This window comes from Pinus tabuliformis, chromosome X (genome assembly GCF_031772625.1).
Source record: "Pinus tabuliformis cultivar Carrire ecotype Pingquan chromosome X, CPIR1, whole genome shotgun sequence".
Classification (NCBI taxonomy): Eukaryota; Viridiplantae; Streptophyta; class Pinopsida; order Pinales; family Pinaceae; genus Pinus; species Pinus tabuliformis.
This window is the reverse complement of record NC_142308.1, coordinates 96,670,214-96,682,622: the sequence shown is the minus strand read 5'-3', so window position 1 is coordinate 96,682,622 and position 12,409 is coordinate 96,670,214. Positions and strand designations below refer to the sequence as shown.

At 41.1% G+C, this 12,409-nt stretch overlaps 1 protein-coding gene across 2 annotated transcripts in view; it reads right to left on the bottom strand.

The window, feature by feature from the left end:
- The window catches only part of LOC149138578 (P-loop containing nucleoside triphosphate hydrolases superfamily protein), a 295,440-nt gene that overhangs the window by 227,015 nt on the left and 56,016 nt on the right, over positions 1-12,409 (bottom strand). For both annotated transcript variants that reach the window (XM_089448493.1, XM_089448494.1), the window contains exon 2: positions 10,942-11,828. In XM_089448493.1, coding sequence (XP_089304619.1) covers positions 10,942-11,719 — 778 coding nt within the window. In that variant the 5' untranslated portion in view covers positions 11,720-11,828. The remainder of the gene's footprint in view (positions 1-10,941; positions 11,829-12,409) is intronic.

Sequence of the window (12,409 nt, the reverse complement as noted above, 5' to 3'; positions counted from 1 at the left end):
GACCCAATATGTATTGGAGTCACTAATGAATGATAAGTTAATGGACATGAATGACCCAAACTAACCCTTTCTCAGAAGAGTTTGAACGATGGAGCTTGCTTGCTCACTAAGCAAGGTAGTATAGATTCTATGGAAAGGAAGAGAGGATTTTCGGGGTTAGGTGTATGGGAATAGGCTTTGTGAAGGAGTTCCCCAAACCCTAAAATCCTTGTTAGAATTGGTATCCCACATGGTTCTTGAAGAATGGTCCTTTGAAGGAGCGGGACCACACAGGGCCAAGTGGACCCGGTCTAGGGTATGAGGAAAGTATGAATGATGTTCTTACCCTAGACAAGGTGGGGAAAGGATCAAAGAAAGTATTTTCACTCAAAGATGTTGTTTTTGACCCTATGAGGCACTAGCCTTGGGGATGGCAAGGCATGTTTTGATCCCGGAGCTAGGGATTGACTTTTTCCACCGTCAAAATAGCTTCAAAATTGGAGGAGGGCTAGAGGAAAGGCCAACGCATGAGACCTTATGAGATCGAATTTTTTTTATGACTAGCTTGTCGGGAAACTGATGCCCTAGTTACCCCAATGTGGCTAGTCCCGGAAGGACGTGAGAAAATATGGATTTTAGTGACCACCCTTGGTAGATCAGTGCCTTAATCTTTGGGCAAATGGAGTCTATGTTCAGTAAGAGTAGGATTTCTTGGTTCCTAGTCAAGGAGGCATCAAGATCACTTCGTTTACCTTCTACGTCAAAAAGAAGCAACCTTGCAGCTTTTATACTTCGATGTGCAAGAAGAATGGCTTGTCAAGGTCAAATTTTACCCCTAGAGATTTCGCTCCCATACATTGAAGGAAATATTATAATAAAGACAAATTCCACAATATTAAGCAGTAAATGCATGCATCAATTAGCCCTAGAACAAGGAAAATCCCAGTCCAACATATATGACAAAAGTAAACAAGAATAACATCAAAAGTACGTACTTACATGTAATAAAGTATATCCAGCCATTGTTGGTCCTCGATTTTGATCAATTTTGCTTATTAAAAATCCATTTAACTTCCATCATATTCCACCTTATATCATCCATATATGCTTTATTTTGACCTTATTATGCATATTCAGGTAAATAAATTATGTGTTTCAATTTTTAGATATTTTTGTAGAAAATTGGTTTTAAGAGCATTTTTGGACAGAACTGGAAATTCCCATAATAGCTCTATTAAAGTGATATATGCAGGACACATGGGCTCGATCTGAATACATATTTGGAAAGCTTAGGAACCAAGGATGGATGAACAGCTATTGGCTCGGTCAAAATGAGCAAATACAAGCCCAGTCAACGTTGGTCAAACTTGACCTGTCACCCAAAAATCCCTATTAAAAAGGGGCAGTTTTAGGATTTTTTGGAATTTTTCCAGATTTCTTGTAACTAATGGATGGCTTCGACCTGATGAATTGGGATAATATTAATGATGGTTGTTTTAGACTTTTTAAGCTTATATGGTTATCATTTTGCCTATTTAAAGAGAGGCATTCATAGTTAGAGTTATGTTAGACAAACTTATTATTTTGGAGATAATTGAAGACAACTTTTGTTTCATGATTTCTTTGTGTTTGTTGGAGTAAATGAGTTGTTGTAACTGAGTATTTTAACAGTGTACCAGGAAGGTTGGAGGGCCCCCATCCAAGCTAAGTACACTTTGTTGTATCATATTTATATTTGTGCATATGCTAGTTTGGTTTTCCATGTTCATTATATTCATTTGCTCTGAATATTTGTAAATATCTTTAATGTGAATTTATTTTATGAAATGTGTTAAGTGAAGATTGCTTCTTTTAGTGATTAGCTTGAATATGGAAGGACAACCAGGTCTCTTTGAGGGAGCCCCTTCTCCATGAGCTAGGACTAAGACTGAACAAGATTCACTTCTTTCAAGTTTTCTTAGATTAAGTTCTTATGCTTTCATCACATTCTTTCATGCTTACTTAGATATTGGCAATGTCATTATAGAATTGATGAGGGAGGACAACCAGGTCTCTTTGAGAAAACCTCTTCCTTGTTTTTTAAAATAACCTAATTTCATTGACCAATAATGCATGTTTTTATGGAATAGACTTAGATAGTTTTGCTTAAGTTGTGAGGAGTGATTTATATTTATAATGTGTATTTCCATTCTTAGTTATGTAGAATGATTTATATTTGTAATATGCACTTCTGTTCTCATAACTACTTTCTATATTAGTTTTTATCCAAAGGTCCATAAATTGTGGTTTGCTTCTAAGATTACCAACCTGGATTGATAGTAAAATACATGTCTTAATTTACACAATAAATTGCGCTGACAGCCATTCACAATTGACAATAATGAAACTCCAAGAGAAGATAGACCAATATCCACACATCAAAACTCATCCATAAAGCTTCAATTCATCCTTAGAAAAAGTGTGAAAATCTCAAGAGAGATAAAAGATCCAAACCAAAATGATGATGAGAAATGAACTCATCTCATCCTATTTATACACAACTTAGCAGTTCGAATTAGCCTCCTTGGCCTACATAAGCCCCAAAAATAAAATAATGTGCTAATAGTACAACTTTTGGTGACAAGCCCACCAAACTAGCTCATAAATGAAAAAGTAAGCCTCTCAAGAGGTCAAATTGTTGACATAGATTGTCATTGATGTCAATATGGCAATATTCTAGGAGCGAGAGGAAGCCAAGCAGAGCTATCGGAGCTCAGAAGGAGCGATATCGAGAGCAAGGTATGCCAAAGAATACACTATCGGGAGCAATATATGCCACAAAAGAGTTAAAGGAGGTGGAAGAGTTAAAAGAGGCCGAAAACACACATATATATATGCAATATCACTATCGGAGGCAGAAAAGAGTGTATATTTCGGAATACACTATCGGAGGCAGAAAAACATATATATATATGCAATATCACTATCGGAGGCGGAAAAGAGTGCATATTTCGGAATACACTATCGGAGGTGGCAAATACATATATATCGGCGGATCGGTGTCGGCGATGCCACGAGGCAAGGGAAAGACCCCCGGGGCCATGCGACATGCGATTGCGATGATCGACGATCGCAATATCGCATCGCCGCGATGCAAAGGAGCGGGGCCAATAACACATGCTACTGCCAATTGCGATTACACAGGCGGACCCGATGGGTTTTATAAACCCGACTTTATAAATTTTAAGTTCCGTGCATAAAGGGTTTTTCTGTGTATTGGCGGGTTTCGGTGTAAAAACCGAAATACAAAGGAAAAGCCCCGAAGCGATAAAGACCGAACCCGAAAGGATTTTTAGAAGCGGCCCTATAGTACTTAAGTTTCGTAAGCGGGATTTCGGGCGGGCCTTAGGCGGTAAATGGTATTGGGTTGGCTCCGCCCGATCCCATACAATGGGCGACGCGTGGCTGGCGGAGGAAAGAGAGAAACCGCTTTCTTCGGGCAGGTAACCTCCGTACTTCTGGGCCACCCGAAAATGAATATCGACCGCTGGATTGAGGATCCCGCAGATCGACGGTGGGCTCGCGATAGCGACCAAAGGCGGACCCGAAGCAGTTATAGATGTGGGTGTAAAGTTCTTTGAAGTCCACCCTTAAGCGTTTTGGTCGGGATTTTCATATATTTCCTGTGTATTTCAGTATTTGTGTTGCCCGGGTTTTTTAGGCCAAAAAGCTTATAATTGGGGTTCTGATAGTTCAGTAGACCTGAACAAAGCCGATTGCGATTGCGATGGTGACGTGGCAGGTGGGGCCTCCTCGTTGGTACTATCCCTCCAATAAAATCTCTCCATAAACAATAAAGTCCGCTGGATGCACATTATTATTAAAAAGGGCCTCTGTTACAGTTTTTTTAATGTGCAACAGTCTTCTCTGAGTATTTTCGGTCCTCGTTGTTGAATCAACGTGTCCCTGAAGTGTTGGTGAACACGAAGAGACAGAGGAAGCTGAAAAGCCAGGAAGCCGAAGGACAAGCCAGCGCAGAGGAAACCGAAAAGCCGGGAAGCCGAAGGACCAGCCAGCGCAGAGGAAGCCAAAGCGATGAAGAAGAGGGAAGCCAAAGGACAAGCCAGCACAGAGGAAGCTGAAGCGAGCGTTGAGGAAGCCGAAGAGCCAGTGGAATGCGGAAACCAACAGTCAGAGGCATTAGGAACATATAAAACAGGAAAAACAAGGAAAGGGTTGTGGTGTGCGTATAATCAGAGCGAGAGGAAGCCGAAGTTCAGGCAGAGGCAGGAGAGGCAGGAGAAGCAGGAGAACAGGAGTGAAGCAGAAGCTCAACAAGCTTGGGAGCAGAGAACTACAGCAAAACAGTTTATACCAGGTTAGGGTTGGAACCCACGGCATTGGAGCCTCAGAACTGAAAGGATTGGAATCCTTGGGAGTTGGTGCTCCTAAGTGCAGAACTATTGCCTCGGCAAAACAAAGTTGGTGCTTTGGAAGTTGGAGCCTCACAAAAGTCCAAGTTGGTGCTTGGCAACTGATTGCAACCATTTATATATTATATCTATTTCATTACACTGTTTGTGTTAATAAAAGCATTTATTCCAGCTCAGTGTTGCACGAAGCGGGGACGTTTTTTGGAAGCGGGGACGCGGAAGCGTCATTTTCCAAAAATCTAGGAAGCGAAGCATTTACGAAACCGTCTGCTATATATATATATATATATATATATTGCATTTATACTCAAAACAAACATCCCAAACAGGCAGAAGCGTCCAAAACAGGCGGAAGCGTCCAGGAAGCATCCAAGAAGCGTCGAGGAAGCATCCAAAGCAGGCGGAAGCATCCGAAAGCGTCCAAAACAAGCGGAAGCGCGCTTCCGAATTTTGGAAGCACGCTTCCGGGGACGCTTCCTGGACGCATCTGCACGAGACGCGCTTTGGGCCTTAGAACCGAGGGAGGGGGGGGACACTTCCTGCAACTATGTTCCAGCTATCTATTTCTGTGTTCCATATATAAATTTTTTGGTGATACAAAGAACAATTAAAAAGAAATACTGATTCAACCCCCCTCTCAATATTTCCAACACAAATAATAATCTATGCATGTTGTAGGGCCCTCTAAGAGGCCTAAGGAGGTCCATGGGTGCCACAATGAAGAATAGGACCCTCAAAAGAAGTGGGCACGGCACTGGACCCTTCTAATAACTTGTGGTGCTCCAAATGACATGTGGGGGCACACAAGTGTCCTCATCGGTCTCCAAACAAATCGAAGATGTCTGTAGATCGCCTAAAAGGCTAGGATAATGGTGTAGGTGATGCCACATCATTGTGCAAGTCTTGGATCATCTGCCAAGTGTATGGTGTAGATTTGGGGCCAGCTGGGCATGATGGATCAGGTACATCCTCCTCGTCCAATAAGTGAACCACGAGCAATCTCTTAATGGCTGTGGGGATCCATGGAGTGCAATTTTTTGTCATGGAGGCCCATGGCTCTCAATGCACACCCTACATGTGCCAATGTAGCCCTCTGAAGGATTAGGACCCCGTATAGGGAGACCAAACCCAAACGGAAACCATTTGCAATCCTGCCATTTCTCTACCACCTGAGCTAGCCATGTGGTTCCTTGCCCATCTGCCATGATCGTATGTTTGATGGTGGGCCTCCCGAACCTAATGGTATGCCTTATCATTTGGTAATTGAGTATTGTAGTTTGCTTATCATGGACACTTCTGGGCATAGATTTATGGCGGGATTCAGTGGAAAGAATGGGTTAGGTTTGTGCCCTTGTCCCCTAGACTCCTTTTGGATATTAACCTTGCATTCTAGTCCCGTGGGATCTCTTTTACTGACCATATGGCTTTAGGGATGGTATTTCATGGGAAACCCCGACTTTGGTTGTGTGGTCCCGCTCCCTTATCCACCTATATTACCCTCTTTCCACTCATTATCACCCCATTCATCATTTCTCCCAACTGTGTCCACATTTCTCCACTGGGTCCACAAAGGGTTAACTTGCCCCTTCCCCTTGCCCACACCTTGGGTCAGGCTTGGAATGATGCCCTAGATTTGATGCAGCTAAAAAGAAAGATAAAAGCATATTTGGCCACATTCAACAGGAAAATGAACCACAAAATGCAAAAGATGGTCAGGACAAACACATTTAGCATGTGGGCAAAAGCCAATACATGAGCTCTACCCCACCATCAGGGCCATCACCCTAGTTCCTACATGTTCTATGAACCTCCTTCATCATATAGGAACCCATGATTGTCCCAACCCCTAGTGGGCAATAAGTCGCCCTACCTTAAAAGGGGGTATTCACTGCTATATCTTATGCATCATGCTCTCACCCCTTGAGCCCCGAGCAGTTAATCAAAGAAAATCATAAAAAGGCAAAAAGCATATAAAGAAGGGTGGAAAAATCAAAGCTGGGGCACCTCATGTACCACGATTGCTCCCTCCTATATATTATAAACCCAAGCGTGTGATACCCTCTTATTAGCTCCCTGTGTACCCTAGGATGTGACCCAGGGCTACACCTTCTCATCCCGTACTTCATTCACCTATCTATCGCATGCCACCACTTCTTGAAGGATGTACTTTGAACATATTATCCCCTTTAGAAGTAGAAACCACCTAATGGGAGACTTGGTTAACCACATTTGGAATTTAGGAGACATTGGCACATCCGAAGTCCATTATGGAAGGGAAGGCCATTATGAAGTCCCCGTCTGTGGCCCATGATTGGTAAGTTCATTTACTCGATTTCTCTAATGACTTGTTGTACTGGAAGGCTAGGGGACGCATTGGATCTTATGCAGGATTGCAGATGGTCTCCATCTTGGGTTTGGTCTCCCTATACGGGGTCCTAATCCTTTAGAGGGCTACATTGGCACATGTAGAGTGTGTGTTGAGAGCCATAGGCCTCCACAGTAGTAGACAACACTCCATGGATCCCCGAGGATGGTCAGAGATGCTTGAGATACTCCCATTGGACGAGGAAGATGCACCTAGTTCATTTTGCCCAGTCAGCCCCACAGATGTATCATGCACTTGGCAGCTAACCTAGGACTTGTAGGATGATGTGGCATCCCCTACATCATCATCAGAGCCCTTGCAGACAATCTACAAGCATCTTCGACTCATTTGGAGACCCATGAGGTTATTGTTGTGCCCCCACACCCATTGAGAGCACCATAGGTTTATTGTTTAGAGAACAAGGGGCCAACCCCTTGCCCGTCACTTTTGAAGGTCCTACTCTTCATTTTGGCACCCATGGACCTCATTAGGCCTCTTAGAGGACCCTACGACATGCATAAATTATTATTTGACCTCTTGAGAGGCTTATTCTTTCATTTATGAGCTACTTTGGTGGGCTTGTCACCAAAAGTTAGATTATTAGAACATTATTTTATTTTTGAGGATTATGTAGGCCAAGGAGGCTAATTTGAACTCCTCATTAGTGTATAAATACAAGTGAGATGAGTTCATTATCTCATCATCACTTTCGATTGGATCTTTTCTCTCTCTTAAGAATTTCGCACTTTTTCTAGAGGATGAATTGGCGCTGTATGGATGAATTTGATGTGTGGATATTGATCTATCTTATCATGGAGCTTCTCTCTTGTCAATTGTGGATGGTTGGATATATTCTAAAAACATGTAAGTACATGCTTTTAATGTTATTCTTGTTTTACTTTGTCATATACATTGGACTCGGATTTTCGCTATTCTTAGGGCTAATTGTTGCATGCATTTACTGCTTAAATTGTGGAATTTTGTCTCTATTGTAGTATCTCTCAATGTATGGGCCATGTAATGTGAACGAAATCTCCTAGGGGTAATTCTCTCAACGAATTGACCTTGATAATCCATCTCCTTTTGCACATCGAAGTATAAACACTGCAAGATTGCTTCTCTCGACATAGAAGGCTAGCGAAGTGGTCTTGAGGTCTCCTTGACCAAGAACCAAAGGTCCTCACTCATATTCATCACAGACTCCATTCTCCCAAGACTAAGGCACTGATCTACCAAAAGGTGGTCACCTTAAACCAACTTATTTCACCTTTTCCTAGGTCTAGCCAAATTGGGTCACCTAGGGCATCGTTTTCCTGATGAACTAGCCCTCCAAAAAGTTCGATCTCCTAGCCCCTCCGGGGTTGGCGTTTCCTCAAGTCCTCCAAATGTGGAAAAGCCAAGCCCTAGCTCTGAGATCAAACCTTGCCCTCGCATCCCCAAAGGCTATTACCTTCCTGGATCAATTTAACACCTTTAAGTGAATATTCTTTCTTTGATCCTTTCCCCTACATTGTCTAGGCTAAGGACATCATTGGTTGCTAAACTCCTTCCTCTTGACCTAGACTGGGTCCACTTGGTCCCATGTGGTCCCATTCCCTAAAAAGACAATTCTTCAAGAACCATCTGGGATACCAGTTTCAATCAAGATTTCAGGGATTGGGGAGCTCTTACCTTGCTTAGAAAGCAAGCAAGCTCTCAACCTCTTCTAGAAAGGGAATTATTTGGGTCACTCCACATCCATTCATTGATTTATCCTTCATCGGTATCTCCATAATATACCGGGTCTCCTCCCATCGGTGAAAGTCAATAAATAGAAGGGTGACTTAGCTAAGCTGACAGTGGGCTAAGCCTCCATTTGGTTCCCTTGGTCTAGCATTTTCCCTTTAGGAATCCCCCTTAGGTCCCCTACTAGTTTGAGCGGTAACAGGTCCTTCTACTCTTGTCTTTGAGAGTGGGTTCGTCTAAATGAAGAGTTACACCACGCTCAAACGCCTTCAACAAATCATTAGATTTCTACACACTTTGAAAAGATTTTAGCACTCATAAGGGATTAGATTGTATAATGGAGCAGAAGGCTAGAGATTCAATCGAGAATCTTCTAGTGCTCCTCTTCCTAGAGTATTTCTCTAATCCAAAAATTATGCAAGGTAACTTACATACATTAATCCAAAAAATGGCAATGTGAAAGCTAACACAATCTAGAATCCATGTAGAAAATGAAGCATAGAGTTTGAAGTAATATCACCTTACAATCATAGAAGGAGAACACCAACACAAGATTGAACCCCAAAGTCTTTTATTATAGCATGAAAGAAGTGAATACAAATTGCAGTAGAGTCTCCCCAAGCACAATAGCTCGTTCCAAGATGATTACAATAGAGCCCATGGCTCATTTAAATAAGAGAATGGGAGAAAATCCCAATGTGAAACCTCGATGCCAAGTGGAGAATGGTGGAAATCTCAAGGGAAATTCGAATTTCAAGTGCAGAGGTCAAATTTGAGATGTGGCAGCATTTTCCCTTCAATCCCATATGACAAATTCGTTTTCCCTTGTTGTTGTGCCAAGTGAAGAGTGTTGTAGGTGGAGATGGCAGCATATTCCCATGGATATCTCCAGCGAAAACCCATGAATTACACCACTGCAAGTCGCTCCCAAATCTACTCCTCAAAACTGTGTAAGATGCTATGGGTGTTGCATTTAGGCTATGCATAGATGCTTCCTTCAAGCGCTACATACAAGGGAGAAGTTGGTGGACTTTAGTGGGGACAATGTTCCACAAAAATCTCAAATCAAATATTTGATATGATCTTCACAATGCATTGGTCTCCCAAGTGAAAGTTGAATTGCTAAGTCGTGCCTAATCTGGCCCACCAATTGATTTTTCCATGTGACTTTATTCCTTGTGCCATGTGGGTGCCCACTCAACCTCCAAGTTGTCACTTTAACTTGGCTTGATGACTTGAGTGTTGTTCCGAGTCATTTCCACCTCAGTTGGCATGTGGGTATATTTATTTTTCTCCATTCATTTATTTTATGGACTATTTATTACCACATTTTCTCCTAGACTTAGGAAAGTGGGTTTTTTGGGCGTAAAAGTGATTTTTCACCCCTCAAAGTGTGTTTTAGATAATGTTAGGCCTCTGAGGATGAATTTTGAGTAATCACACACCCCAGACATTTCCTAAGACCGTTTATTTATATCAATGTATGAAAAATAATTAAAAAAACATGTTTTGTGCTAATTTTTTAATTATTAAAAATCCTACTTAGACCTAGTCAAATTCCACGAAATTTCACAAGTGATCTAACATGGTAATACACATTGACTCTAGACACTAGGATTTACCTAAGGCCTTACCATCAAGCCACACACTAGCTCTGGGGTAAATCTAGGAGAAAAAACTGAATTAATTATTAAGCGCTGAAAAGCACAAATAATCAATTGAGTGAAACAAACTCCCTAGAGTGAACTCACTCGATAGCAAAGTCCCCACAGGGCTACGATATCCGAGTACAATGAAGAAGAAGAGAAGAAAAAGGGCTTAGAAGCCCTGATGAAATTTAACTTCATAAGTGTACGAAAGATTTGAAATATCCTTGGGCATGGAGTCTTCAAGTGCAACTTTAGTGGTCAACAAGTACCATCCTCGGAATGAGGGGAAGTGCCTAGGCGGTTTCTCCCAGGATATGTTACCTAGCAAAAAATGAAAAAATTACACTTGACATTGCAAAGCTCCATACTCTCACTAAAGTTTTAGACAGCCTTGCTGACCAGAGAGATTAGCTCCTAAACATGGGGATTTGTATCAATCCATATACACAGAATAGAAAAACAATTAGACATATTATCTCCTCAAACATGAGAATTTGTAGCACTCCATGTACATGAAGAATAAAAAGATGCACTGTATCAGTTGACACAGATATGAACGTGATGCTAATTATATACTATACTTCTTTAAATATGTGAACTTTTTAACCAACTCTATGAACTTTCATCCATATGAACAATGCCATAACAGCAAAATCATCATTACAACACATGTAGGAAACATTTCAAATTTCAGAAGCTCTGCCCAATAGCTTTCTTGTAAGAAACATTTTATAATAAATGTTGAAGATGCAGCTTACCAAGTCATTTAGCAATTGTTAAGGCAAAGAAGCAGACGGTGGTTTAGGCTTACCCTGTTCACGTTTCGGAGTATCATCGTCAAGCCGTTTGTTTGTGATGTCATTTGGATCTAGTTTCATGTACTTCTTTCGAGGCTTTTTTTCCTCTTCAGCTATCAAAAATTCATCATTTGCCCGATTTTTGCATTTGGATTTTAGCTCTATTTTATTGCTCAGTGCTGCTCCTACCTTACATGATTTCTTCCTATCTGCATGTAAAGTTTCGGCCCTGACAGTCCCCTGTATTTTCCCATTATCCTGTCTTGCCAATCTAGATTCCCCCTTAGAAACCACTTTTGCCTTTCCATTTTTCTTTTCGCTAAGCAAGCCTCTGCTTCTGACATTCTTCTTTTCATTAACGTCCTGCTTTTCATTAAACAAGCCTTTACTTCTGGCAGTCTGCTTTTCATTGCCTTTACTTCTAGTTCTGACACTCTGCTTTTCATTGAACAAGCCTTTACTTCTGACGTTCTGCTTTTCATTTAACAAGCCTTTACTTCTGGCATTCTGACTTTTGATTGTGACAGATGCAGAACCCATTCTGCTTCCGACATTCTTCTTTTCATTAACGTCCTGCTTTTCATTAAACAAGCCTTTACTTCTGGCATTCTGCTTTTCATTGCCTTTACTTCTGACACTCTGCTTTTCATTGAACAAGCCTTTACTTCTGACATTCTGCTTTTCATTTAACAAGCCTTTACTTCTAGCATTCTGACTTTTGATTGTGACAGATGCAGAACCCATTTTCCTTGCATCCTTTTGCCGCTGTGCTAAACCTAGTACTCTGGCCATTTAATGGGCTATCTTTAGACACAAACAAAGCAACAACTTCAAACTTACTACATATTTTTTGACATGATAGAATTTGGCACACTGACATGGAATTCAGATACAGCTAAACCTGCAGCACAACCAATCTCTCAATAGTTAGATTCTGAAACACACCCAAATATGGAACAAAAGCAAGTTGAATGGTGGTGGAATCAAGTCCATGCCCAAGCAATTCATAGATAATGATATCTGACAAACTGTATTAAAAGCCATCAAATGTTTCTCGTGTGGACGATATGGAACACTTCATGCATCACATTACTTTGTTAGCTTATTCCCCAAAAAACACAACAAAAAGCACATCTAGAGTATGTAGTGAAGATTTTATTGACAGAGGAATTGATTGAAACCCTAACAGAAAGAAACAAATTAGATACATCCCAAACCATCACTTGAGCTGTAAAGAATATAAGCACAATGACAATATTAGATCTATGGTTACATATTGAAGGGCCTCCTGTTAATTTATATTCTCCATATAAAGGACCATCAACTTAGAAGACACATGAATGAACCTCTTGGCCAGTAAGTCACAATTAACCTCTCGAGTCTCAAGTCTCTAAAGAAGCTGAACAGTTGAGTAAGAAGCAAAGATATTTTAACTATAGAAAACCTAAGCTGTGGATTAATTGCTTATAGTTTTCCAGTGGA